At 47.1% G+C, this 27,906-nt stretch overlaps 3 protein-coding genes across 3 annotated transcripts in view; all 3 read left to right on the top strand.

Moving 5' to 3' along the window:
* Positions 1–3,746: 3,746 nt before the first annotated feature.
* On the top strand, positions 3,747–6,592 carry LOC134052350 (putative methyltransferase DDB_G0268948). The gene is made up of 6 exons (XM_062506733.1): positions 3,747–3,872; positions 4,171–4,331; positions 4,593–4,806; positions 5,422–5,522; positions 5,648–5,785; positions 6,254–6,592. Exons 1-6 carry the CDS (start codon positions 3,762–3,764, stop codon positions 6,342–6,344), a joined length of 816 nt encoding a protein of 271 aa, XP_062362717.1. The 5' UTR covers positions 3,747–3,761; the 3' UTR covers positions 6,345–6,592.
* Positions 6,593–11,702: 5,110 nt separating this feature from the next.
* Positions 11,703–12,830, top strand: LOC134052276 (interferon lambda-3-like). Its single transcript, XM_062506639.1, has 5 exons — positions 11,703–11,864; positions 12,132–12,194; positions 12,344–12,493; positions 12,572–12,652; positions 12,747–12,830. Exons 1-5 carry the CDS (start codon positions 11,703–11,705, stop codon positions 12,828–12,830), a joined length of 540 nt encoding a protein of 179 aa, XP_062362623.1.
* A 2,166-nt stretch (positions 12,831–14,996) lies between these two features.
* Positions 14,997–27,906, top strand: part of UBE2F (ubiquitin conjugating enzyme E2 F (putative)) — a 52,914-nt gene continuing 40,004 nt past the window's right edge. The window contains exons 1-4 of the mRNA XM_062506715.1: positions 14,997–15,108; positions 16,908–17,041; positions 24,963–24,992; positions 25,869–25,934. Of these exons, the coding sequence (XP_062362699.1) occupies positions 16,924–17,041; positions 24,963–24,992; positions 25,869–25,934 (214 nt within the window). The 5' untranslated portion in view covers positions 14,997–15,108; positions 16,908–16,923. The remainder of the gene's footprint in view (positions 15,109–16,907; positions 17,042–24,962; positions 24,993–25,868; positions 25,935–27,906) is intronic.

The raw sequence follows: 27,906 nt of genomic DNA on the forward strand, positions 1-27,906 counted from the left end.
GGGCTTTTTTTGGACACAAACACTGATTTTTCCTGGGAGCAGGCAGGGATAACTCTGATGGCAGCTGAGATCTTGAGGCGCAGCTCTAACACACCAACAGAGACATACCTGATTTGTGGATGATTCCCTTCCCTACAAGGAGCTTTATCCATACCCCACTGCTGTTAAGACAAGAGAATTATATTCTTCATTAATTTAAAATCTGAACCCCCTAGGTTTAAAAAGATCACTGAAGAAATACCAACTATTTTCCAATCCCTTTATTCCTTGTTATGATAATTAATATTTTTCCTTTTCCATCAGAGAACAAATAGACAGGGGAGAGTCTCCCTAGAGCTGAAGTCTTACTGGGATCTTAAAACCAAATCAAGTTTTCCACAAGGTAGGAGAAATATCACTGACTTCTCCAGGAGATCCTGGGCATGGGGAGGTGGATCCCAGCCCTGTGGGTATTCTCCCTCCTGCATGGTCCAGCAAAAAGCTTCTGAGTCAATCAAAGTTGAAATGGAATTTAAAACTATTAAACTTGTAAGTTGATTGCAGCAGGATAATGGTGCCATTTGCCTCCTCTTCCTTTAGCAATCCATCCACAGGTAAACCTGTTGGTAAAAAATACCAATGATCACAGGAGGACTGACAGGAGTATCCTTTGGCCTTTCTGTCCGCTAAAATAGATTGATTAATTTTTCCAGTTTTAATTTAATAATTTTAATAAATTAATAGTTTTAATAAAAAGAGCAAGATGCATTCCCAATGAGGGTCTATTAATCCAGGACCCTGCTATATAATTAAAATCCACAGGGTCTGAAGGTTTGGGGAACAAGCTGGGAAGACCCCAGGGCATTTTGGCATTCCTCAAAGCCTTTGGATTTAGTAAGTGGGCAGGCAGGAATGATGGACAGTGATTCTCTGTGCCTGTTTAAATACTTAAGGCTCAGCAACCAAATCTTGAGGAGACCAATTTATTTCTGCATGGTGCAGGGCCATTGGAGAATAGCTGTCCCTTGGGGAGCAAAATAGACATGGAGGAAGGAGCAGAGTCCAGTGTGCCAAAGGTTGGGAGGGCTTAGAAAAGGTCTGGTTCCATTCACAGCCCATGCCTGGCTGGTGTTTTGTTTTCCTGCTCGTGTTTGGTGTGAGCTGCAGCCCCAGCTAAACATCACCTGTGCATTGCCCATGAGAACAGCCCAGGGACTGCAGAGTTCTGAGCAGGGCGGGTGACTCAGCCCTGGTGTTGGATCCTACAATTCTGGGATTTTTGAGCTTTCTGTACTTTCTGACACTGACCCCTGGAGAACACTGCTTTTGACCTGAGGCCTTGGAGAAGGCTTCCAAATTTGAGTGATGGAGTTCAAGTCACGGGTGTGTAGTTAAATAGAGGTGTGTGATTTCACATGGTGAAGGGTTTTAAATTTGAGGGTTTTATAATACATTAATAGGTGTGGGACAAGATGAAGGGTTTTGGGTGGTCTCTTTTTCTTCTTCTTCCTTCTTCTCCATGGTTTCAGGTTGTAGTTTCTGGTTGGACAGTCAGTGCTTCACTGTGAGTCACAGGAGTTTGGTTATTGGGTCTAAAGTATAAATGATATAGGTGTTAATTCTCTGACTGTTTAGATTAGACTGTAAGAGAGCTTGTAGCTATAGCAAGGTTCAACTCCATTTTGCTCACTTCTAGGTGGTAGCTGGAGGTGTTGCTGAACCCTCTGTACTTCAGATAAGATTTAATAAACAACCAAGCCTGAACATGAGAAATTCATCTCCTTCGTGTTTTTAATCTGACTCTGAGTAAAGACAGGAGAAAATGAAGACAAGCCACTGATTAAAGTGGTGCAGTTACCACATTTACAGCCTGGGACATCATCCCTTCCTGTCTGCACAGGCGCTCTCATCAAAATACAGGCAAAATGGGGGTGTGCAAACCCCAAAGAGCCAGGTTATGAAAACACAGGGGCCTTTGGTGATTTGTGGTATTTGCTCTTGGTGCAGGTATCACCCTCCACCCCCCCCCCCCCCACTATTAAGCAGCAGGTGGCCCAAATAAAATATTTGGGAAACAAGCCCAGCAACCCTAACCCATGCTTTGATTTAACAAACTGCTTTGAGCCGGCCTCTGTTTTCAGTCCTTGAGTAAGTTCGCTGATTTCTCTTCAAATTAGGAGTGGCTTAGAGGCTGTGCTAATTAGCATGGACCTATGACTGCTGTGCAGAGTACAAACTGAAGTGAGTGTGCTTCCACCAAACCACTGCTCTGTTGGCCTCAGTTGCAGGGAATTCACACTGCTCTCCTGAAGAAGGGGTAAAATCACATCCTGAATCAAGGCAAACCTAGTTCTGAAATACCAACGTTCTAAGCTCTTTAAGCACTGCTGTTGGGGGCTCTTGCTGCATTTTGTCTTTCTGGTGGACACCAGGAGGGGTCTGCAGCACAGAGTTCTGAATGTATGGCTTTGGCTGCCGGCAGCATTTGAATCCTGTTCTGCTACCTTGCAGCATCCTCCGGGCTCTGCATCTGCTTCCGGAGATGTGGAGGCTGCTCGAGCATTCCCAGGATCCGTGGGCATTTTGAAAGCTGTAACTATGTAACTAGTAACCACAGAGCCGTGGAAAGGTTAAGGCTTGTCTCTGCCGCTCCAGGATCTCGGTGGGAGTGAGCTCCTAGAAGCTGCCGGCAGGATTTTACCGCCGATACCAGCCGGGCTGGGCGGTACCGGGGGCGGTGCCGGCCATCCCTCACCCTCCCCCGCCTTCCTCGTGGTCCCGGCCCCGCATCCCCGGACTGGGCGGTGCTGGGAGCTGCCGGTGCGGGGGCTGCTGGCGGTAAGGAGCGAGGGTGGCTGCGGGGAGAAGGCTCCTCTGAGCGCTTGGAAAGGACCCGGAGGGTCTGTCCAGAAAGCGCTTTGGCAGCGCTGCTGTTCCCTGCTGGTAGCTCCGGCCCTGAGCTGGTTGAGCATCTCTTCCTGCATGAAGGCAGAATAAGCCGTGATCTCCCGATGTGTTTGTGTGTCGCTCCATAAACTCGCTGCGGGCACACGAGTGGGTGTTTATCCCCGGGAAAGCGGGCACGGAGCCCTCCTAGCAGTGCTTGGGGTCGGTGCCGAGTCCGGGAGCTGCCGCTGCCTCGGACGCTCGCACAAACAGGACGGGGCCGGGAGCCTTCCGGGGCGGCGCGATGGGCCCGGGCTGGGCGGCGGCACCGCCGGGGCTGCGGGGACCGGGGAGGGGACGCGGGGATGGAGCGGGGAGCGCCGGGCCCGGGGCCGGGCTCGCCCCCACGCATGGGGATGGGTTCAGTGGGGTAAGAGACTTTGAGTGGCTTCGGAAAGCGCAAGGTGGAGTTGTGACTGTGTTGTTAGTATTACAAAATGGGTTTCTTCATTTAAAAAAAGGCTAAAAAAATCCCTGTGTTTTACTGGCAGTTTTTCTGCTTCATTGCTCAGTGAATTATTTGAGAAAACAGCCCGGTGGGTGGGGGAAGCACGGGAGTTTAGCACTCCTTACGGAGTGTGTAAAAACCTGGAAAGCTTTTCCTGTCGGACGCCGCTGGTTTGCTCCTGTGATAAGCTTAGGGCTGTGGGAGGGATTCCTGGAGAGCAGGATCACGCTCCCTTGCTGGAGCCTCACGGGCAAAGTCCTCCCCGTGGTTCCGCAGGGAACTGAAAGCTCAGTGCCCGCGGTCCCCGGGCTAAGGATGCGGCAGGAGCTCGGTCCCGTGTGACATCCCCGGCTCGCTGCCTCCTCCCAAGGTGCCAGGTCAGCTCAGCATGGCCACCCAGATGTTCGAGGGCAGAGGGCATGCGGCCGTCTACCAGAAATACAGGTTTGCACCGGGCAAAGAGCTGCAGCAGACCATCCTCTCCTACCTGCAGGAGAAGGTGAGCGGGGTATGGCCAGGCTGGAGGAAAAGTCCAAGGAGTATTTAATTGTGGCTGGGGAAAAATCCAAGGAGTATTTAATTGTGGGTGGCAGTGTTTACCTTGCTGGGAGCGTCACTTTCGTTGGTGCTTCAGGGAAAGAACAGCGGGCCTCAAGGCCAGGTGGGGGCACGGAAGAGGCTTTCTACAGGTTCTGCCATGCCAAGGCTGCTCCTGGGTGGGTGCTGGGGGAAGGGATGGGGTAAAAGCACAGGAATTGAGCGGCTGCCCACTGCCACACATCCACTCCTCCCTGCAGAAGGCAATCCCTGCGGAGCTGGCGGTGGATGTGGGCTGTGGGTCTGGACAAGGCACCCACTTCCTTGGGGAGCACTTCAAGAAGGTGGTGGGGACGGACATCAGCGAAGCACAGATCCAGGAGGCCAAGGACACGCCCTGCATGCCCAACATCTCCTACCTGTAAGTGTCAGGACAGCATGCTCAGCCAAAGGCAGAATTCAGGGCCTCGCATGGAGGTGGTTTGTGAGTATGACTGCTGTGAGAGTCAGCTGGCACCAAAGATTCCATTGGATGGAATTCCTGGTGTGAACAAGCATTATCCTAGACTTCCAGAAGCTGTGGTCTTGCATCCCAAACCATGAAAAAATACGCGCTGACTTCACGTCCTGCTCTGTAATTGCTATGGACACGACCCCTGGCTTTTTCCCTTGGCCCTTGCAGCGTGTGCCCTGCAGAGGAGCTGCCGTTCCAGGACGGCTCCGTGGATGTCCTGACGTCGTTCACGGCCGCGCACTGGTTCCACGTGGAGAAGTTCATGAGGGAGGCCGAGCGGGTGGTGAGGCCGGGCGGCTGCGTGGCCATCAGCACCTACACCGTGGACATGAGCCTGCGCTACGGAGACTGCTCCGAAAAACTCACCAAAATCTTCAGGGAGGTGAGCTGGCAAAACCTCACCGTGGGGGGAAATGTGTGGCGCTTGGATGCAGAGAGGAAGGAATGGGATTGAGGGGGTATGATGAAAGGAATCCTAATGCAGAAAGGGACAAAGGAATGGGTAAATGCAGGGATAAGACTGAGGCAGGATCTAGAGACTTCCACGCAGGGCTGGCTGGATCATGAGGGATATGAGGACTAATAGGGCAGACTCTGGTGGGGGTGAGAAGGGTGCCAGGGCAGATCTGGGAGCTGGTATTGTCCAGGAGATTTTTCCTGTTGCCCTAATCATGGTGAAAAGAATGGGAAGTAGAAACTGTTGGGAGTAAGTGCTTTTTTTAGAAATCCTTCTAGACAAAGGGTGTTTTAACAATTAAAGGAGACTTTCCACTATGAGTCAGAGCTGTGTAGGAGGACAGAAGCCTTATTTCTATTTCTTAATAGGATCCTTGAATTCTTCATATTAAGGAAGATTTTGGTGTATTTTAATGCAACAAGTCTTTAAAAAAACAGAAGGACATACATGAACGTATCAGATGCAGGCCCAAACCTGAGTTAAGTGGCATGTGAGAACTTCAAGTGGTTTTGTGTTTGTTTTTAATACATGTCTTTACAGTGCTGGGACGAGATTTTAAAATACTCACATAGTAGACTAAAATATGTCTTGGACAACTACAAAGAGATCTTTGAGGCCTTGCCATTCCCAGACAAGAAGAGGTGAGCAGAACCACCCTTGATGGTGTCAGATATTTTATCCACCACCATGTCAGCCTGTTGTCTGTGTTCCCCCACCGCTGAGATTTAAATTGCCAGTGCTCCTTTCATGCCCATGTCTCTTGTAGAGTCACTGATATCTACGACCCAATTCCCATGACTGTTGAGGGTGTGGTTGGTTACATGGAGTCTGCCTCTCCATATCAAACCTTTAAGAAGAATGATCCTAAAGCTGCAACATCCCTCCTCCAGGAGACTGAAAAGAGGTGGGAGCACTGCAGGATGTGGAGGACTTGTCCTATACAGTGCATGCAGAGGGAGGTTTTGCAGACCCCTTCAAAGCTGCAAGGGCAGGGATGTGCTCCCTCCTTTCCAGGGGTGGACATTTGTCAGGGGTTAAACAGCAGATCCTTAAATTTTAAGCCTGTGTAGCAGTAGGATGTGCTTGCACCGATGTATCCATGAAACTTCTGACATGATACTATCCTGAGTTTCTTTACTTTGTTTTTAATTGGCAAAGGCCATGAAACAATACTGGTGGTTGCATCTTCATGCATCTTTTCAGCCCCAAGAAGGCCCTGCTGGGAAGGGGTGCCCGCTCACTTATTCACTGACCAGAACAACCCTTGTGTAGCAGCTGGAAGCATTTTCCATCCCACCTCTGTGCTGTGGGTGGAAGAGATCTGTCTCTGGTTCTGGGCAGGGTGAGACCCTTCCTCTGCTTGTCCTTTCAGGATGCTGGAGACAATGGGGGTTTCCTCTCGTGAGACCCCAGTGGAGTTCTGGGTGAGGCACGTCTGCGTGCTGGGCTGCAAGGGACGCTGAGAGAGCAAACCCTTCTCCTGATGTGGTGCTACAATGGAAGGAGAAGGTGGATTGTCTCCTAAAAGCCTGCTTGCAACTGCTCTCAATCCTTGGGAATATTGGTGCTGATTTTGCTGATTGAAATTTTGGTCTCCTGTGGAAAGCAGATGGGGGTTTATGCCCCTCAGGTTCCTGTCCACCTTGGTCGTGCCCAGTGCTGCTCCCTTAGCACTGGAAGTGTCCCATTGTGGGCTGCTGCTTTAATAATGTGGGGAAGAGAATCACTGGAACAGCAGAGAAACTCACTGCATTTCTTACACAATTAATAAAAATCAAGCTGAGAAAATGTTGCCTGTGGTTCCTGTTGTACAGAGAGGCTGTGGAGCACCCACTGGCTTGGGAATAACCATACTACATTGATATTGGGTGTCCTGATGCCCTCAGTGCCCCTCTGCTCTGTAGGTGAAGGTGGGGTTTGGGTAGGAAGGGCCATTGTCCCCTTTTCTTGCCCTGGCTAAGCGAGGCTCTGTGCACTGTCTTTGAAGGCTGCCCTGAGAAAGGGGGCTGTTCTCAACCACAATGTGCCCCCATCCCTGGTGCCTTGCTGGCTGGTGCAGGTATCAGCAGTGCCTTGGTCTTAGTGAGGCCCCTCAGAACAGCTCAGGAGCCTTTTTGGGATCACTGCTGAAGGAGAGCAGGGTTGTGCCCCTATCACCCACCCACGCTGCAAAGGGAAGATTAGAGGCTGCATTTTTTTGGGAGGGGCAAGGAGAGACATGAGGGCTCAAAGCTGGGCATACCCTGGCACAGGTTACCTCCTGTTTGCCTTCTGGATATTTCAAGTCCAGACCCACCCTGTGCAGGGATCTTTCCCTTTCCTGTAATTCCTGTCCTTGGCAAGAAAGCTTCCCTGGCACCTTGGGAAGGGCTGTGCCCTCACTCAGTTCTACATCAATGCATTATTAAAAAAGGTGAAGTGCCACCTCTGCTCCGGGCCCCAGAGAGTGCACCTGGAGGGGGCTGAGAGGGGCTGGATGTACCTCTGCTGAGGTCCTGGGCTCTCAGGGTCCTGACTGAGCTCCTCTCAGCTTGCCCAGGGTGGGGAGTCAAGGCTTTGACCTCACTGGGTCCCCCAGGAGGGTGATGGGGTCTCAAGAGGACAGCTATGGCATGGGAAGCCCATCATGGGTGGGAGGCTGGTCTCTGTGTCCATGGCCAGGTGCTGGAGCAGCAGTACTGGATCAGGCCCTGCTGTCACTTGCTGAGGGGCTGTTCCAGGTGCAGGTTGGGCTTTTCCAGCAGCAGCTCTCAGGGCTCCCTTGCTAGGTGAGCAAGAGGGGTCTCTCCTGCCCGGGATGGCACTGGGTGGCAGCACTGCTGTGATGCCCATGGCCTGCCTGGCTGCCTGGGCCGGGGAAGCCCCAGCTCTGCTGGCAGGGCTTGTCCCTGTGAGGTGCATCCCTGCGGATATTCCAGCGCAGGGAGGGCTCCCCCAGCAGGTGACGTCCCGTGTCCCAACAGTGCTGGCAAAAAGGCTCTGGGGCAGTGTTTGGAGTTTTTCCTCACTTTAAATTTAAAGCAAATTTAAGTCTGCTCGCTAATTACATCTGTAATGCAATTTAAAATCCCTTCCCTCCCTGCACCATATGGCCATGACTGAACAGCAGGGACTGATTGCATCACCACCGTGCAGGGTGGTGCAGCAGAGCAGCATCAGCCATTGCAGTGGCTGCTGCAGCTCACACGTGCTGGGAGGTGCTGAAGGGTTCTGGGGGATGGAGTGGGGCTGGGGGCACTTTGGTGGCACCAGCACCCTGTGCTGGCAGGGCAGGTCCGGTGATTGCTGATGAGCAGAGGCCACCAGCTGCCCCCTGTCCTGGCACCATGGGGCCATGGGCAGGGCTCCCACACGTAACCAGGGGGTTTCTTTTAAAGCTGGCTTTTTCAGGGTACGCTTTCTGTTCTTTCTGTCTTCTCTGCCCAGACCAGTCGGGTTAGCAGGAGTCACTTCCTCCCAGACTAGCCCATGGGCTGGAGCCATCTGGGCTCATCCTTACCCACTGCAGTGCCATGGCTTGTGTGTGGCTTTCCCACGCTTGTGCCATGCAGGAGCCCATGAGTCACCATGGAGAGATTGCCTCACCCTGTGCTGACGCCAGCCCTGTCCGCAGTCAGGTTTCACTTTTGTTCTCGCACCTGGAAATCCCACACACCTGGGATTTCTTGCTCCAAGCAAGCTTGGGTGAACCCAAGGAAGGGGCTCCATCATCACCATCTGTGCTGCTCTCTGGGAAAGCACCATTGGCAGCTGGGACTGGAATGATGATTGTGGTGGGTCCCCAGTGTCCTGTAGACTCTGTTGGGCACAGTGTGATGTCCCCAGCCCATGCTGGCTTTGGGGAACTCTCCACTGCCAGGACAGGTGGCACTGGCATGGTTTGGAGGACCTGTGGCAAATGCAGCCATGCTTTGCTGGCTGGGCTATGGTGGCGTGTGACATTGCTGGGCAAGACACACCAAAGCCCAGGATGGCAACCCCATCCCTTAAGAAAAAGCCCTGATTGCTGCTCAGCCAGGCCCCTGGGGGCTCAGCTGTGGCTGGGGGTGACACAAATATCTGAGCAGGGTGCCCAGGAGAGATCCTCATACTTCCATCCCAGCCACCATGAGTGCTGGGGGCAGCACTCATGGCCTGGCTTCATCCTGCAGCTTTAGCTTTTCTTTGGTGCTTCTGAATTTCCTTTTCATGTGTGAAGAGATGAGGTTTCGCTTTACTTCTCCAAACAGAAATGACAGCTGGGAGAGAAAAGCCACAGCAATGGGAAACAGGAGTCAAAGCTGTCCCACGAGAATGTGATGCTGCTCTGTAACCTGATGGGTGACACAAAAGTGTCTCGGCAGGGATGGGTGGCGTGGGTCTGTGGTTGGTGGCAGATCACTGCTCTTTCACTGGGGGCCACATTTGTTTTACATCTGTTGGGGTTTTCTACTAAGGTGCCCTCTATTCCAGCTGAGCTGTGCCTGTTTGGATGACAGAGGTGGACTTACTGATGCTGGTTTGGACTTGTATTTCAGAGCTATATTGATCATAAACTTCCTAGCATTAAACAAAAATTAATCTCCTGTGGATTTCTTTAACCAGATTGAAAGGAAAGACAGAGCCATTGTCCTGTTCACCAGAAGGGCAGACAAGGGACTCCTGACACCAGGGCTCAGGCTTTAAGTGACTGACCTCCCCTAACCTGCTGCTGTGAGGGAGGCTGGTGTGGGAGCCTGGGTAGCAGCTTGGTCCAGTGGCCACATCCATGACTGGAAAACCTGAGCCCACCATGGTCTGGAGGTCTAGCACCACGTTTTGCTGTCCTGGCTCTTCACCAAGCTGTGTCTGCATCCAGTTTGGACAAAGTGGAATGAGCCACTGTCCAATCCATGCTGCCCCCTCCCATTCTTCATCTCCACCGTGGCTTTCCAGGAAAGATCTGAGCTCTCGGGGATGCAGCTGGAGCAGAGGAAGGGCTCAAGAAGGGCTGGATGGACCCTGTGAGTCAACAGCTGGTCCTGCTCGACCACTTCATTAATGATCTGGATGATGAGGCCCAGGGGACCCTCGCTGTACCAAGTTCAGTGGTGACACCAAACTGGGAGAAGTGGAAGACCCAGCAGGGGACTGTGCCGCTGTCCACAGGGACCTCCACAAGCTGGAGAAATGGGCTGATGGGAACCCCTGAAGCTCAAGTCTTTCCAGAAGGCCAAGGAAGGTGATTCCTCTCCTCTCCTCAGCACTGCTGAGGCCACCCCTGAAGTGATGGGTCCAGTTTTGGGCTCCTCAGTGGGAGAGAGACGTGGCAGGGACTGGAGGGAGTCCAGTCAAGGTCATGGAGATGATGGACAGGAACATGTCTCCTCTGAGGAAAGGCTGAGAAAGGAGGCTTAGGGGCTCATGGTGGTGTGACAGAACAGCACAAGCTGACACACGGAAAGTCCATCTGAAAACAAGAAAAACAGAGAGGCTGGGAAGTGTCCACTCCATCCTTGGAGATGCTCAAAGCTGGTGACTGTCCTGGGCAGCCTGTGCCAGCTGATCCTGCCAGAGCAAGGGCTGAACTGGATGACGTCGAGACGTCACAGCTCACCTGCATCACCACGTCCATGCCACTGTGCTCACCCACAGGTGAGCAGAGGTATACCACGGGTGTACCTTTACACATTTCCACAAGCACTTTTCTCCTTTTCTTGGACTCTTTGAAATCAGCACTTTAATTCCAATTATGAACATTAAAAATTGGGTCCTCCTGGAGTGCTCTGTGGCCACTGTGCAAGGCACTGCAAAGTGCATTTATTCCTTTTACTTTCTTACTCCCTTTGCTTCTTGGATCCAGGTTATTGCCCTAATTTTTTGTATTTAATGCTTGATGAATGCATGAGGTTAAAAGCACAGCAGTGACCACAGGAGGTTCCCTTGAGAGACGGAGAGTTTGCTGAGAGGTACCATTCCAGCTGTCAGCATAGGGATGGCAATACACCCTATTTGTGTCTCCAAGCTGAACACTGAAACCCCAGCCAGTTTCAGTGGCTTGTAGGGTGGCAGCCTTGCTCATCTTCTTCTCCCTCCACAACTCTCTGTCCCACATGGAAAATTTCAGGTGGAAGTGTTTCTGTTCTCACCTTTTCCCCTGCTTTGGTGCTGAGCCTGGTCCCTGGGGATAACACAGCCATAAAAGCTCATTCCTGCAGCCTGGACTGTGCAGTGCCCACTCCTGGCTGCTGCTTATGCCCCCTCCCCACCATTCCCAGGGACATTTCCCATGGAGAAACGGAGGCCTGACTTCCTGCTGTTGCTCAGGAGGCAGCAAAACCTTCCTGTGAACTTGTCCCTAGGTGTCTCCCGCAGCTTCCAGCATGGGGTGGGGCTGGGCCATGCTGGTGTCCCCCCACTTGCCAGCCACAGCTTGACAGCAGCATCCCCCCAGCCCCAGCATCCCCCGGCATGCCGGACTGAGGCAGAGCAGGCAGCAGGGCTGGAGGCAGCAGGGCAGGTAATGGAGGGGAGATTCCCTGCACCACTTTCATTTTCTTGTTTCCAGCTGTACCAGCCCTGGGTTTTCCTCTGAATATGAAAGCACTGGGAATGAATAAAAGGCTGGATCTGGAGCAGCAAGGCAGCCACTGTGAGCAAGGCAAAGCAGCTCTCTGGGACAGCCACCAGCTCAGCACCTCGACGTCTGAACAATCTACTTGTGGCACCTGTCAGGCACTTCTGCATCTGGAATTTAGTGAATCCTGCCTGAAGTCCTCTGGTTCATCCTCTCTAGGATCTTGCACCCCAGCCTCCTCTCCCCATCGTAGTCCATCGCTGACTGTCAAGCTTTTGTTGCCGAAATGTTGTGCCTGAGCCTCATGCCACTGCTCGTGCTGGTGCTGGGGGTCAGCCTGGGGGCTGCCTTTCCCCATGACACCCTTCAGAAGGGCTGCAGGCTGTCCAAGTACCAGAGCATTGCAGAAGAGGAGCAGGAGGCTGTGGACAAGATGAGACAAGCGTTTGTGAGTACTGCTGGCAACAGGGGGCTGCGGGCTGGCAGGGGGCAAGGCAGAGGGGATGCAGAGTTCAAGACCTGAGTGACAAGGTGCATGTTTTCTGCAGCAGTTTGGGGATGAGGAAGATGTTTTCCAAGGGTGTGTGGCGACATGAAGGATGCTGGACCAAATTTTGTCCTGGTTTCAGACCCCTCAAGGCTGGCTGGGGTTGTCCATCATTGCCAGAAGTCAGTGAAGGGTTTTTCAGTCTCTCTCTTGGGTTTATGCCTGCAGGTGAACAACCACAAATGCAACACCAGGCTCTTCCACCGGAAATGGAATGCAGTAAACCTGCCGGTAAGAGTGAGACGATGAAGTAAAAAGGGGGGACACCTCTCCTGACTGGAGCTGGTTCCACCTCCACCCGCACCCCCGGGCAGGTCTTGGAGACCCCCATCCTCCAGCCCTAGTGCTTGGGTACCTAACCAGGACACTGCCACCCACAGATGTCCGACCGAGTGGTGCTGGTGGCGGCCGAGCTGAACCTCACCACTGCCATGCTGGAGCTCCCCGCTGTCCCCAGCTTTGTCGAAGTGCGCCGGCAGCCCCTGGATTTCTTCTCCAATGCCCGGGAGGACGTACGGGGCTGTGTGAGTGCCTCCCCTAGCCCCTGACCCGGGCCAGCTCCACGGCCGCGCTGGGGGCTGCTACTTACCCCGCCTCTCTCCCTGCAGGTGGATCCTGCACATCAGCCCTCGGGCAGGCTGCGGCACTGGCTGCACAAGCTGCAGGAAGCCATGCGAACAGTGAGTCGGGCCAGCGGGGTGACGGGGTTTGGGGTGTCAGCCCCCACCTGAGAGCTGACCAAGCCCATCTATCTCCCCGCCGCAGGACAGCCCCGAGAGCAAGGCGTGCCTGAGAGCCACCACCATCCTGCACGTTCTGCAAGTGCTGGACAACCTGCGCTGCGCTGCCCTCCAGGACAAGTGCTGAAGTGCCCAGCCCACGGCACCGCCCCGAGAACCGGGAAAAAAACCACAGTGCTGCGCTGTTACTTTCTATTTCACCTATTTAACCTTTTTCCTCACGCGAGCTCAGGACACTGAGCTTTTATTTTATTTATTCACCCCCCTCCCCTCCGCCCCGGTCTTTTAAATTATTGGCTCGGGATAAGGCAAAGTAATGCCCTTCCTGAAAGATCGTGAATATAGGTACCTTTATTTTTCTAGTTCTCATAATATTTTTAAGGAAATATATTTTTTATCTGCTATTTATTAAAGAGTATATTCTGCATACTTGCCTGTGCAAATTATTTTCTTATGTGCTATTTAATATGAAAACTAAAGTAGTTAACCGAACTATCATAAGCAGATAAGCTGCCATCACATGTTTTTACTTCGCTTTTCTGCAATACCACAGCCCAGGTATTGCCTGCACCTCCTCGCAAGGACATTGCCCAAAAGAGACCTCGTTGCGTTTAATTTGAGGACAGAGAGAAGAAAAAAAGCCTGGATGTTGTGTTTTTTAGAAAGCTTAAATAGATTCTGTCGAATATCTTGGCCGTGCCCCAGATAGGCAGCTATCTTAGGTCAGGAGCAGCACCCGAGGCAATGAAAACCCATCCAGAGGGAAACACCCTTGGACCTCCCAAGGGCGGGGAAAGCCCCGAAGGCGTGCCTGGAATTCCCGATGGAATCCGGCGTTCTGCCACAGCTCGGCGCAGCTCGTTCTCCCTAAAATCCCGACTGCAGGAACGCTTTGCTCTGTGACCTCGGGCTGGCAGGAGGCAGATGCCATCAAATCCCTCCTTTGGGATCCCACCTCCTGGCCCTGCTCCCGATTTCACCCCTCGCTTTTGACTGCTTGAAAGAAATCCCTCTGTGGGACGAGGATGTTTTTAGGACATTTCTGTCCAGAGCAGCTGTGCTGAGTTATCCAAACAATACATGGATCTGGAGAGAAAAGCCTAAGGAAGGAAGAAAGGGCCCTAAGCAGCAATTCTGTGCTGATTTAACTAGATTCCAGTAAGCTCAGTTCCAGTTTCTTTTTGGGGAAGGGGTGGTGGTGGTATCATTGCAGTGAATGTTCAGGATGCAGTGGGTGTTTCAGCAGCTGAATGCCAAACTTCCCCTTGTGTCAGGTCTCCAGCTTTGCCTTCCAACTTCTAGCCTGCATGCTGCTTTCATGGCTAACCTTTGGTTCCTTTGTTTAGTGGAAGCTACCGAATGGAAGAACTTAAGTTTATGCACCTATTTTACAGATGGGAGGGCTGAATTAACAGAACCGTGAAAACTTCTTTTTGGGCAGTCTAGTTACAATACCAAAGTTTTCACTCTCCATTACTAAATGCAATCTTACAATCATTTTTACACAGATTCCGTCTGATGGACTTGTTCTTCTATATGATTGATATTTCATTTGATTGACTATTGTATATTGATATTACTGACATATTGACTATTCCATCTGATTCACTAGTTTTCCACTCTGCTGCTGCTGCTGCAATGTACAAATACTTGATTAATTTACACAAGTGCCTTTAAGGTAAACACTGCAGCCTGATTATAAGTTCTGCTCCTGAAATCACCCTGACAATTGCTGGTTTTTCTGGTGGGTTGCTATTTGCCATAGACTCAGCATAATTTATATTGTTGTTGAATCACCCCCCCCCCCCCCGTTGCGCAGCAGTGTGAGGGAACAGTAAAACAATAGAATTTATTGTAAATGGCTCGCCAGGAAGGTGGTGGCCTTATCATCCCTGGAGGTGTTCAAGGAACGTCTAGACGAGGCACTCGGTGCCGCGGTCTGGGTGACATGATGAAGATCCGTCAAAGGTTGGACTCGCTGATCTTAGAGGTCTTTCCTAACTTTAATAATTCTGTGAGTCCGTTTACAAATGGTGAGAAAATTCGGCCTGGGGACCGATAACTCCGACGACATCAATTCCCCTCAGACACTGCAGCACCCTCTGGCGCTCAGGGAGCGCCCCAATATGGCTGCGTTGCTGAGGGTCCCCTCAGCGGCACTCCCAACATGGCGCCGCCCTCCCGGCGGCAAACGGCCGCCCTCCCGCCCCCGCCAAATTCTCGCGAGATCCTGGCGGGGACACTTCCCAGCCCCACCTGTGCTCTCGCGAGATCTCTGCTGAGGGGGGGAGGAGGAGGAGGAGGAAGAGGAAGAAGAAAGAAGGAGGAGCCGCCACCGCCGCTCCCCCGGGCCGGCGCCGGGGATGGTGTTGGCCGCGGCAGACGGGCGCTGACGCCGCGCTCAGGTATGTGCGGGCTGTCCCCCTTCCCTCAGCCCTGTGCTCGGGCCTGGCCGCTCTGGCTGTCCCCACATCTGCCGGACCGCCAGGCCTCGGCTCCCGGTGGAGTCCCCCGGGCCCGCTCACCCACAACCCCGCGATCCCCGTGCCTTGCACAGGGGCTTCCCTGGCTCCCGGGCAGCTGCAGAATTCCCCGGACTCTTGCTCCCTTTCTTAGAAATAAGCACAGCACCTCTGTCTTCGTTCTCTGTCTCCTCGGTAAAGCTTTACCTGCGATTTCTGAGCGCTTTCTTGCTATGTTTCATTAGAATTAGGGATACAGCCGAAGAGAAGAATTTATTTTCCAGACTGGTCACGCTCCTCTTGGGTTCCCTGGTTGTATAAAACAAGCTGTAAAGATAGTTAGGCGTTTAATGCCTATCGAGGTTGAATTTATTTGGAATCAGAACCTAAAACATGGGGATATTTTTGAGGGGAGAGCTGATTTACAGTTTTGTTCTTTGTTTTTTTTTTTTATTTTTTTTTCCAATTTTAATTTTTGGCCGCGTTCATTACTTTTCAGATCCCCTACTTTCCCGCCTCCCCCCCCTCCCCCTTTTTTTTTTGAGAAGCTGTTGTTTTTTTCCTTCTCCAGGGTAAAAATTGACTGTTTTGTTCTTGCTTGTTCTTTCTTTCTCCAGGGTAAAACCTACACTTTGTTTCAGTTGAGCCAGCTGGATTTTACATTTACCCTGAAGTGTACTTTCGTTTTTAAACATACAACTTGAAGCTGACACATTCATTACTTGTCAGCATCAGGGGGCTTGACCTTCGTGTAGATCTCACCAGAGTTTCCCACTGTTAGGGACTGTTGTGAAATACATATTTCCTTTTTTTAAGCTCTGTTGCTTGCTTTTCGGTTAAGCTCTTCTCAATCTCCAAGTAAAGATTATGCCCTGACTTTATGCATTTTCCTCCCCTTTATTTGGTTGAATTAATTCGTGTGACTTAAATAATGAGCAGTTCCCTTGCCATTTGAGCTGTTGGGGGGCTTGAAGGGTTTGGGTTTTGTCAGCATTGTGTTGGTTTTAGCCAAAATGTTAAAGGAGGAGTTGCCTTCAACACGGAGTATCGCCAAAACATATTAAGCCATGACAGACTGGATGTTTGGCTTCATGACTTTGGCATTCTGACCACCTTTTACAGTAATTAATTTGTTAGTGCAGTTATTTTCTAGAGTGGATGGCTGGCATAGCCGAAGTACTTCCTAATTTCAGTTATTTGGTTTCTGTGTGTCAGGTCCTTGCCCTGTGAGGAGTTAGTGTTGTGCAGCTGTGTAGATAATTGCACTGTTTGCAGCCTCAACCCCTTTCCTGTGCCCTGGGGGCTGTCTCAAAGCTCGCTTCCTAGTTAGAGAGTTGTTCCAGGAATCCCTCCCCCTTCTTTTTTATTTTTCCTCTTAGTCAGCCGAGAGGCAGCTGTGAATGTTGTCCTGTGAGGTGTGGAGGAGAGTAGGGGGCTGCCAGGGGTATTTTCCCAGCTGAGGAGCAGTGAAATCGGGTTGTAAACACTGATGTAAGCCCTCCAGAAAATTGAATTTCCTCTTGGTCTGATGCACTGCACCTCCCTCAGTATTCCCAGCCCAACCAAGCTCACTCCTCCAAGCTCAGGCGCCTGAGGTCCTTCCCCACCTTTAATCACCAGGCTGTTACCTGTGTGCATCAGCTCTGTGTCCAGATCGTTCACTCCTTATTCAACAACCCTGACTTATTTTCCTGAGCCCGCTGGTTTTTGGTGACTGTCCCTGCCCTCCCGCTGTGTTCCAGGTGGGAAGCAGCAGTAATGCTAACGCTGGCAAGCAAGCTGAAGCGGGATGATGGTGTCAGAGGCCCCCGTGCGTCCAACCCAGCGTCTGACTCCACTCGCAGGGTGTCTGTCCGGGACAAATTACTCGTTAAAGGTGAAGGAATATGTTGGAATATGTTGGGATTTACTGTTTTTTGGGTGTGTCACCAGTAAACACTAAATTGCGTATAAATTCCCACAAGTATTTTTCAGCTGTTCTATAGGACACTCATTATTATTGAACAGTGAAAATCAAAACAAGTGTCCTTACTCTGTTGAAAATAAGTCCATCATCAATTAAAACATGAAAAAAAATTGCCACATAAGTGTCACTGAACGTATAGGAGGAGAATATCAACAGAAGGATATTTGCCGTGGTAGGAAGGTGGTTTTTCAACAAAACCATAACTGCCTGTCACAGGAAAAAACATCCTGAAAGTAACAAAGTTTTGATGGCTTTAATGGCACAGGTCAGAGGCAGCACACTTTAAAAAGATTAAAAAAGCAATGCAGAGAGAGATTTTTGTAGGCCTGGAGTCACTAAAAGTTGAGTGTGAAGTTGTGAATAATTGTAGTGTGTTTTGGGAAGGCTGCTGTAGGTTTTTACCAGCTGGTGGAAAAAAAAAAAGCCCCAAACCTACTGCTTGGCAGTTGTGGATAAATGGGGTAGTTTATGAGACAAAAATTAAACTATTTTATTGTTAAGGACAACTCTTTCCTTCACTTTTTTTTTTGGTAGCATATATAATATTATATTTAAAAATCCATAGATGCTGACAGCTTGCAGGTTCACTCTCTCTGGTAAAAGTTGAGTGTTAGTGGCAAAGGGATGTGTTGTTTAGGTTGATGTTTCTGCTGAAAATGATCGGTAGTAAATACACTGCTCTTGGTGTGTAATCTGCCACTATTGGGATTCTCACCAGCCAGAGGAAATCCACATTTCCTGGTCTTGTTTCAGAATGATGTGAAACCAACACAGCTGTAATTGCCTGACTGATATTACCTAACTAGCACTGCATGGTGTTTTTTTTTCCAAATTAGGGTAAATTCTGCCAGATATCTGGAGCAAGGTGTCAGTGCAAATGCTGCTGCCTCAGTGCACTGGGAAGTGCCTCAGCTAAGCTGCAGGAATGTTAAAGCCACAGTTTTCTCTCTGTATCATTTTAAGGACACTGAACTTTTATATGCTTTAAATCATTATTGTGATCACTCTTGCACTGAGAATTTGGAAATCCTCATTTAACTTCAGTTCCGAGGGGGAATGATTCAGGCAGGAGAAATAAGCTCTTCAACCAGACTAAGCTACAAAGCCAAATTACTAAATATGTATAATCTGAGATTCTTCCCTCACGACAGGTATAGATTTGAGGGGAAGACAGCAGTGTGAAATAAAATAGCCTTCATGTGACCTGCCAGAGAAATTTTACTCTACCCTTAGAGCAATCATGTTTTTCAAAACCATACCCAAGTCTGCAGGGGAAGAAGAGAATGTAATCTGCAGAAAATGAATATTGACATTGTAATTGTAATTGCTGTGGCTGTGATAGCAAACCAGCTATCTAAGTAAAGCTAAGTATTTAAAAAACAAAGTATTTTTAAAAATTAAGTAAAAACTGTATTTAACTAGGTAAAACTGAGTACTTAAACTAAGTTCTAACTAAGTATTGAACAGTCCCAGTCTGACAAGTGTTAAAAGCAGGTCAGTGCTCACACGTCTCTGACAAGCATTGAGTGCTGGATCCTGATCCATTTGAGCATGGAAATTGCATCCCTGCTGTGAAATGAGTGGTGTAGGTCACTTAGAGTTACCATCAAAGGTATTGGTGAAAATGTTGTTCCTTAATATAAATTTACAAAAGCACAAGGGTTGTTGGCAGGGTTTATGCTACTGCTTTCTGCATGGATAATACATGCAAAGGAAAATCAAATTAGAATCAATTTAGACTGATATATGGAGAGACTGGAATGGAAAGAGGAAAGGGAAAAAGGTGAAGGAAACTCTTGGTTGAGTCAGGAGATTCAGAGTGAAATCCTTTTATTTCTAAACTCCTCAGGGAGGAGTCTTAGTGCAGCTGGACCCAGTCTCAGGCTTGGACTCAACAGTTGTGCCTAAAAGATTTAGCAGAACTTAACCATGAAAGCAGTTAAGTGTTATATTAGTTATTAATCAGCTAGAAACATAATATAGATTCAAGATAATAAGATGTATACTATATTATAGTGTGTTCAGGTCAGTGCACACACCTACACAAAGATACACATAAGTGTAGAGATACACAAGTGTTCAAAGGTGACACACACATGTATGTATACATGGGAATGCATATTAAAAAATGCCCCACCCAGAATCAATGAAATAGTCCTGTTAATCCCTTTTTGGGGATTACTGGAATTTCCTGAAATTCAAGTGAGAATGGTGCCATTTCACTCAGGCTATAATTCAGCTAAGAAATGTTCCAAAGCCATCAGGGAATGGCTGATTATTCCTACTCCCATCTCCCACCTTGTCCAGGCAGCAGGAGTTCCAATTCAGGAATGCTTCAGCACTGAGCTCTTCTGCCAAGGCCAGGGCCTGACAGGAATTGCTGAAATTGCAGAGCAGGCCAGAGGCTGGGAGAGAGAATGCACCTCCATAATCACACTGCTCTCCCAAAAGAGCTGTAGGAGCAGCTGCCAGTCTGCTGAGGATGGTTTGTGGGTGAAATGGGAACTGGCAAGAGAAGCAAATCATTGCAGGCTAACTGCTGAAAGTGAGAGGGAAATGTAGTGGGAAACACTTGTTGGGGATGTTCTGTTTTAATGTGCTCAAGCTAAATGTAAACCATTTGTTTACAAAAGTTTCTAGAATTTGCTTCAGCATTTTAAGATAGATCAGCTGCAGCAGCATATATGATGTTGTGAGACTGAGTGGGGGTGAATTTCTGATATTGAGGGTGTTTCTAGGTCACTTAAAGATGGCAGGAATGAGTTTGAAGAGGAGTGCAGAGCTGCCTGCTAAAGATGTTCGCCCAGCAGTGATGCTACTGCAGCTGGACCAGCACCAGGGCTTTTATTTTTGTTTGTGTGGAATTGTAATAGCTGAACTTCAGCTGTTGTGCTGGATGCCAAGGTCAGTAGGAGCCTGGAAGAAAGCTGTAAGCAGAAGTTGTTACTGGTGTGTGTTTTGGCTGGAGTTACAAACAGATAACAGTGACACAATGGGGAAAGGCTCCATCAGGTCAGTGTCCTGACAACAAACTAGAAAATCATCTCTCCTGCATAAAAGAGGAGAAATCCTGGCCATCAGCAAGGGAGGAAGAGATGAGAAAAGGCCCAGAGTGTTGTGCCAGTGGTGAAGCACCACTGTGCTATTCCTGCTCCACGGTAAATTTGGAATAGTCTAATAAATCCTGCAGAGGGATGTCTGCCAGCTTTGCTGAGGGTATTGTCCAGACACAGTCAGTGTCTGGCTTTTTTCTGGAGGTCAATTGCAGACAGCTTTGTTTGTGTTGATGAGAGTCCAATCCAGGATCTCTGAAGGATGTGCAGTCACACTGAAAGCCCTGCAGCCCTCAGTTGTGCTGTGTCCTCCTCCTGGTCAATAGATCAGTGCTGTTTGGGTTGAGGTGATGACCATCACCCCAGACACTGACAAGTGCAAGTGATGCTTACACATTTTTGAAAACTTGGTACAGACCTGCATGCTGCCTGAAAGTAGGAAAAATAAGTGCTAATTTAGGTATGGTAGCTATTTGCACTCTGGGTGCAGCTGGTGTTAGAAATAGTGGTGTCAGGCACTGACCTTAACTTTAGTGGTGGGTGCATGTTAAACAGGCTTTGTTCCACTTTTGGGAAAAAGCTGCACTTAAAATACAGTGCCCTTGTTAGTTTTTCCTTAAGTTGTTCCTTTGATTGCTTATATCCAGCATTGTTAGAGATTCGGGTATCAGTCATGTCTCAGGACACTTGGGTTATTTTATGGACGTATTATGAATGGAAATCTCTCCATCACTAAAGTTTTACACCTAGGGAAGTAATTCCAGGTCATTTAGATATTCTTTTCCAGCTGTAGAGAGGGTCTAGTAAAGCACAGCTTTGTTCAGAACTGTGTGTGACTCATCTGCACATCTGTTTTCACTGCATTTCCATCTAGGCTTAGTTGGAGAGTTAGCCCCTACTTCTGTAGGCCTAGTACCCAAATTAAAATAGAGCAAGCAGTACAATTGCTTCAGCAGCTTTCATTTTGTTCTGTGCTGCAGAGGCAATTTTTAATGTTCTGTTGGTCTCTATAGGGAACTTCATTAAGCTGGGAGCAGGGACCATGTGACTGCTCCTCCAGGATGGCAAGCACGCAGTGCTGAACTTGAAAGGCAGATAATTTCTGAAATTTAAAAAGGGCTGAGGACAAAGTGGTGTTTAAGATGAATATTGTATAATGAAGGGGGCTGCTAAATTGAATTGAAGATAGGGAGCCTGCCAGGATGGCAGTAGCAGCTCATGGATCATAAAGCTGCATTTTCAGTAGTGCACAGAAACTTCATCATTCAGTTCTATATTACTACTACTGCTTAGTTTGATTGTAGCAACTTGAAATAACTTAATATATGTGAGAATGAGTTAACAAGGTTTATTTCTTGGTTATTGTCAATATCTGTGGCTTTTACAACCATGTTTATGTAACCAGAAAATATTTTGTGTGAGTCTGTATCAGCCTGAGAGTATGGAAGTGGGAGACTGATGATGAAAGTGAGGTGTATATCTATTGTAACTAAAAATGAAGGAAGCCATTTATTTGCTTTCTTCAAGCAAAAATAGTACACAAAAATAGTATTATCCCTCCTCATAAAAACAGGAAAGTTGAGAGGGGAGAAAATACTTTTTTCTTATACTGGCCTGTACAGTTCAGAGGAGCTAAATAAGGAATGCTGCAAAGATAAATGAATAAGAAATAAGAGGCAATGAGCATTTCTAGAATTAATAGAATATTAGAATTAGTACTTAGAAAATGGAATTTTTATTAGTGTAAAGGTGTTTAATCTTCATCTCTGGAAGTATTAAAGAAATAAATTAAAGAGGGACCTAAACAGTAGAAGGGACTTTTTGAACAAAACCAGAAGGATGTAATATTGCTGTGGATGAGAATGTTCACTTGAAGAAATAATTCTTGCATTTGGTGCACTTGAGATGAAACTCCAGCAGGAAGCATAGAGGCTGATTTTTGTGGAAGACTTAGTAAACAAAGCACTGCTAAATTCTGATTTCAGGAGGTGAGGGAGCAGAGCAGTGGGGTTGTGGTGTGTTCACTGAACATTCATAAACCTTGTACACACAGCAGGAGTGTTCCTATTTCTGTCTCGAGAACTGTCATGGGTAGGGAGAGTTATTGTTTGTGAAATAATTTAAAAATAACTCTGGTTGCTTGTGTTAGGCTTAGAAGCAACTCAGGAACTGTAGAGAAGAGAGAAAAGCTGAGATACAATCCATTTGCCTTCAACTCTTCCAGTGTTTGTGTTGGGTTTAAGTTTAAGCCTTGTCTTTTCTCTGATTTGAAATAACATTTAGAACTGTCCTCCTGGGTCAAGAGCAGGACTCTGCAAGTACTCCTTCCCTTGAGCTGCTCCTGCAGCAGATCACACAAGGTTTTGGGAACACCAGATGGAATGCTTGGAGTTTCCTGAGACATGGATTTTCTGGTTGTCTCGTCATCTTAATGGTGTGAATTGAGACACAGATGCAAATTCTCCACAAAATGACCATGAAAAGTAGTCAAACTGAATTTTCTTCACTGTTTAGCTGTAGTGACAGTCATTTCTTGAAAGAGTAGTTCAGAAAAACTTTGTTCTTTAGTTTAGTGGAACTTTCAGAGCTCTTGGAAGTTCAGTGCATTGGAGCTCTGTTTGTCACTTCCATGCTTTGCTGTTTACAAGTCTCTGTTAAATAAGAGTCTGCCCAAGGGGTGTTTTCTTACAGAGAATGCTCATGCTAGAGGTACTGCTTTATGTAGAAAATGTGTAAGTTAAAACATCAGAATCTTAATGGAGTTGGAATGCTCTGGTCAAAATGTTTGCTTTCTGAACAGCAAGATACAAAAATGCTTCTAATGGCAATGTTGTCGTTACCAGAGACACAGAATTTGGAAAACTCTCAAACACTGAGCTTTGGCCTGATAAATGTGCTTGTTAATTGGTGAATCACCAATGTTTGTTCATATGGCACAATTAATAGTAACATCTGTGGCCTTACTTGATGCTGCTTTTAAAGCTTTACGTTCTTGAAGCAGGTCTTTATCTGCCTTGCCTCCATGAAGTTGTTTCATTCTTAGTTTCAGTGGTTTGTTGCAGAGTTCATTAGAAACCTCAATTTTGGACCATTTGTCTTTGTTACCAAAACTTCTGTGTAGATTTATTAGCACAGCATGCACACTTTCCAAGAAGGAGCACAGGGCTCCCTTCTCCTGGGTATGAGCATTTTGTTTTCATGTTTTCACAAGTAAAAACACTCATTCTGGTGCCAAGACACAGGGAAACACAGAAGTGTGAACACATTACAGAGAATTTTCACAGTTAAAGGAACTTCAGTGATTATAAGCTCTCTACTGAACCTTGCAGGAGGTGGAAGTGAGGCCCTGGCTCAGCTCAGCCTTTGCTGGGACTGAACATGCTCTGCCCTTAAATGTCTCCTGTTTTTGGGATCAGGGAAAGGGCAGGCAGGATTCATTAAGCTGAGCATTACACAAGCACAAAAAGCAGTAAAGAAGAGCAGTCAACACTTTAGAAATAATTGAACCAGGTCCTAAACTTTGCACTGTAATGAAGATTGGTGTGCCTCCCGCTATGAAAGGCTGGTGCATTCAAAGAAATGAGTGAAGGAATAATCTTACAAAAAAAGTTTTCATAGCTGCAGCCTTTGGGGGTTGGTTGTCACCTCTTTTTTTTATCAACCAGCAAGGGAAAATTGAAATAAAGTCCTTGATTACAGCTGAAATTATATTTGTGTGTGTGTGTGTTTTATGAAGACAGTACCTCAGCAAAAGTATGGCTTTAGTATTATCCTTCAGTGCATGGTTTTGATTAAATCAGCTCTGGCTGCAAATGTGGGATTTTGAAAGAGTGAAGTTGTGAATTTTATAGGTAAGTGTGAAACACGATGCTTCTGTTTTGGTGGTGGTTTTTTTTCTCTTAGCGTAGTAGGCTGCAGATACAGGGTGTGCCAAGAACAAGGGAGATGGGAGTCAAATAAGCATCATTTCCACTGCAGAGAAATGCCAAGTTTGGTGAACATGGAGAAGTTCTGGAGAGTTAGTGGGAGTTGTGATGAGATCACTTTGGATTCAGTGCCAAGAATTCTGAATGTCATTTTTCTTCAGATGTGTGTTTTTGAGAGTTGGCATTGAAATCTCTTGCATGTTGTCAGCCCAAATAAGTGGGCTGTGTCTGTGGAGGCCTGAAAGCAAAGTTAGAAGTAGAAAATAAGACCAGAGGAAAAGCCAGAAATATACTGAGTTTGATTTCCTAGGACTTTAGAAGTAAAAGGGGGGGGGGGAATACCTCGATGCATCTTGTTCATATGTAATTGAAAGTAAGACTTCAATAAAATACACAAAAGCAGGGGTTCTTCCAGCAATTTCAGGCTTAGGAATACACTTAATTTCCTAGGGTCTGTGGAACAGAATCAGGATGCTTCCTTTCTTTTATGAATTTTAAGCTCAGGAAATGAAAAAAAGAATTGGCGTGCATATCAGTAACAAAAACTGTGCTTTGGGGATGCCAGTGCTCTGTGTGGTAGCAGCCCTGGCACTTCAGTTTTGGAAGAGCTGAGATCCCCATCAAAGGAGGATACATTTTCCATGTCTGTAGGGCAAATGAGCATTTTAGTAATGAATTGCATGGCTTAAAGAGAAATTTCAAGGTAAACTTCCACTGCAGCTTAATTATATTTTTAAGTAAAGTTGGATTTACGGGGTGGCTTAAATTAGATCTCTCAATTTGGACTTGAAGAAGGGCTTTATGCTTGCATAAATAATGGTTTTGTTGTTGATTTTTTTTTTCTTTCAACAGAGGTTGCAGACCTTGAAGCTAATTTACCTTGTGAGTATAACATTTAATAGTATGGGGGAAGGGACCATTGAAGTGAACATTTTGACTGAAGTATGATTGCTAATGGTATTTGTGAACTCAGGGAAAGCTGTGCAAAGCTGCACCACTCTGGCTTGAGCAGATTTCCTCTGTTGCCTTCTCTTATGTGGCTGTGGAGAGCAGGCCCCTCATTAGTGTCCTTTGGAAGCAATATTGATAATTTACCAGCAATTTTTGATTGCTGGGGAGTGGCAGCAAAACTTTCATAAAGCACCCAAAAGGTTGCTGGGACTCAAGGATGCAATTACTGCCTCACTCCTGTTTTTTCTTTATTCTCTCATTTCAAAATCAGGAGATTCTGTTTTAGGGGCAGACCAAATGGCTCAGCTCTCAGAGAACATGAAGTCAATTTGTAGTTTTTCACTTCAAGATGTAACCTGATGTCTTTGTTCATAGTGAAAATACCCATGAAAACTAATTTTTAAGAGTGATCCATATTCCCTAAAAAAAAAAAAAAAAAGGCAAGATAATACGGTTTTAGACCTGAATCATACTTGAGATACAAGCCTTCATTAAAGGCAGTTATAGAGAATTTACACAATAATTTTAAGTAAACTTTTTTCAGTGTAGGTTCTGTTATAGAGTAACAAACACCTGAAATGATGTGAGTGCATTACTAGGGTTTGGGTACAGTTCTAGGTAGGTTTTTTTCAGGCAAATAGGATTTATAGCTATGATGCTATTTAGCTCTTTGGCTACAGAAAGGAACATCCAGCTTGATGGGTTAAGAGGCTAAATAAAGGCTGCATAATGTGGGTGCTAAAATATCCATGATAGAAGTGTCTCACTGTTGAACTGTGTGATGTAAATTATTCTTTTGCTTCACAGGTACATGTAAAGTGAATTTTCCTGACCCAAACAAGCTCCATTACTTTCAGCTAACTGTAACCCCAGGTAATTGTTCCCTACACGTTACTTTTGTGTCTCTGTGTGTTGATGTTCAGGAAATGTAATTCCAATAAAGCCTCGAGTCAAAGAAAGTCTGGCTTTAATAGTGATTATTTTATTAATGGGATGGAGAAACTGGGCTGAGTTCTGACAACCAGATTGTAGTAATAAGGCCTTAAAAATGAGTAGGGTTAAGAAATACTCAGATCTTGTTTGCATACTTTGATTGAGAACGTTTTTCCTCTCAGCCATCTTCAAACCACCTTGATATATTTTTGCATTGCAGCCCTGTTAGGTTGAGTGTTCCCTTGCACTGATTGCTTGGTTCTGCAGAGGTGTAGAGAGAGGTTACCAGTGTAACACTGCTGGAAAACTTCAGACCTAGGCATGCCTGAAGATCCTTAACAAGGAGGAATCTCTGAGTCTTTGGTTGTTCAAATATGTGAAATTAAATTTTTTATTATTAACACAACTTGAGTATCCTGTGAAGCTCTTGCTGGCGGGCTGGTCAGTAAAAGCAGTTCCATAAATTATAATTTCCACATGAGTTTCTTAATAGCCACCTGAAGTTGGTGTTTTCTGTGTATTTTAGAGCAGAAGGTTGTGTTTTATGGATGACTTTGCATGGAAGTTTATTTAAACTTCTCATGCACTTGTTGGACACTGTGCAGGTGATTAAATGAGAACATTGCTGTGTGCAGTGCACTGAGTGGTGTGAGTTAGATGTGTTGGCATCAGTGTCCCCCTGCCAGCTCATTCTTGTAGGTTTTCTCTAGGTGCTTTCTGACAACAGAATTTGGGGGAGGTGTGTCAGTCTCTGGTGTATTACCTGGAGAAACAGTTGTGTGCACCTCATGGAATACCTGAATGTTTCTGTAACCCAGTACTTGGAAGCCAGAGCAACACTAGGTGTCACTATTGCTGTTTATTAGCCCAAACCAACTGGCCCTTCCTCCAGCAGAAATTTTGGGTGGTCTCTGTTAACACTCCCTTTTGTGATGGAGAAATGAGTGAGGCTGCCCTTGTTAGTGTAATTAAAAATAAATGCAAGAGCTAATCTAGAATTGGCGCTGTCAATCTGTGTAGGAGTTGTGCTCATGTTTACTTGGTGGGTATTAATTCTGTTTGTGCCAAATGCCCTTCACTTTACATGATGCTGCTTTATTGTATTTTGGGAAGGATTTGACTTTACAGAAGCATCACTGTGCAAATGAGTGATGCATGAAAAAGCTGCCCTAACTCCAAGGAGTCTAAATCCTAGGAATTGTTTTGTCTGTTCACTGCTGTGCAGCAGGATGCTGCAGGCAGAAACCAGCTGTTGAATGCAGAGCATGGGTTTTGTGCCAGCTTCCTTGCTGAAATGATCTTGTAAATGAGATGATCTTAATTAACATTTTGTTACTCTAAATATAGCTGCACAGCTGAAGTCTCTGCAGTTGTAGCCTAACCCAAGTAAACATCTATTTTCAGCTGTGCATAATTCAGGTGTAGAATCTTGTGATCAGCCATAGCTTAGCACTCCAAAGGCAGAACATAACACAGACCAAGAAAACCTTTGTAATTTTATGCTTCTCTTCAGTATTGGAAGTTTTCTCTAGTGTATGCTAAATCTTAGTTTTCCTTTAGGCAGCAGAGTGATTGTCACAGAAGTTTTATGGCTCAAGCAGGCTTGAGCCAACTCTTTTTGTATTGTCTGGACAGTATTGCATGAATCTTGACTTCCTTCTATGCAGTCATTTTGAATGTGGCTGGTCTTGAAAGGACAGTAAAAGAAGCTTCATTAAGCTTTCACAAAAAGACTAATTTGAATAAGAAAATAAACTTGACCACCAAGCAGAAATCCTTTCAGGCCCCTTGCTCAGCACCTCTCACAAAAACCTTTCTCAGCTGGTATTTAATGTTGCAAAATTATCCTGGTGACAGGCATTTTTTAATTTAAAATGGTTTTGTAGAAAATTTTGATGAGGGTGGCTGCTTT

Source organism: Cinclus cinclus, chromosome 21, assembly GCF_963662255.1.
Source record: "Cinclus cinclus chromosome 21, bCinCin1.1, whole genome shotgun sequence".
In the NCBI taxonomy this organism is placed as follows: Eukaryota; Metazoa; Chordata; class Aves; order Passeriformes; family Cinclidae; genus Cinclus; species Cinclus cinclus.

Bases quoted from the DNA above. Each gene is read 5' to 3' on its own strand.
- LOC134052350 (XM_062506733.1), top strand. From the start codon at position 3,762: ATGGCCACCCAGATGTTCGAGGGCAGAGGGCATGCGGCCGTCTACCAG. The intron at 4,332-4,592 runs GTAAGTGTCAGG...TGGCCCTTGCAG, and splicing joins ATGCCCAACATCTCCTACCT to CGTGTGCCCTGCAGAGGAGC. The intron at 4,807-5,421 runs GTGAGCTGGCAA...ATGTCTTTACAG, and splicing joins TCACCAAAATCTTCAGGGAG to TGCTGGGACGAGATTTTAAA.
- LOC134052276 (XM_062506639.1), top strand. From the start codon at position 11,703: ATGTTGTGCCTGAGCCTCATGCCACTGCTCGTGCTGGTGCTGGGGGTC. The intron at 11,865-12,131 runs GTGAGTACTGCT...TTATGCCTGCAG, and splicing joins ACAAGATGAGACAAGCGTTT to GTGAACAACCACAAATGCAA. The intron at 12,494-12,571 runs GCCTCCCCTAGC...CTCTCCCTGCAG, and splicing joins ACGTACGGGGCTGTGTGAGT to GTGGATCCTGCACATCAGCC.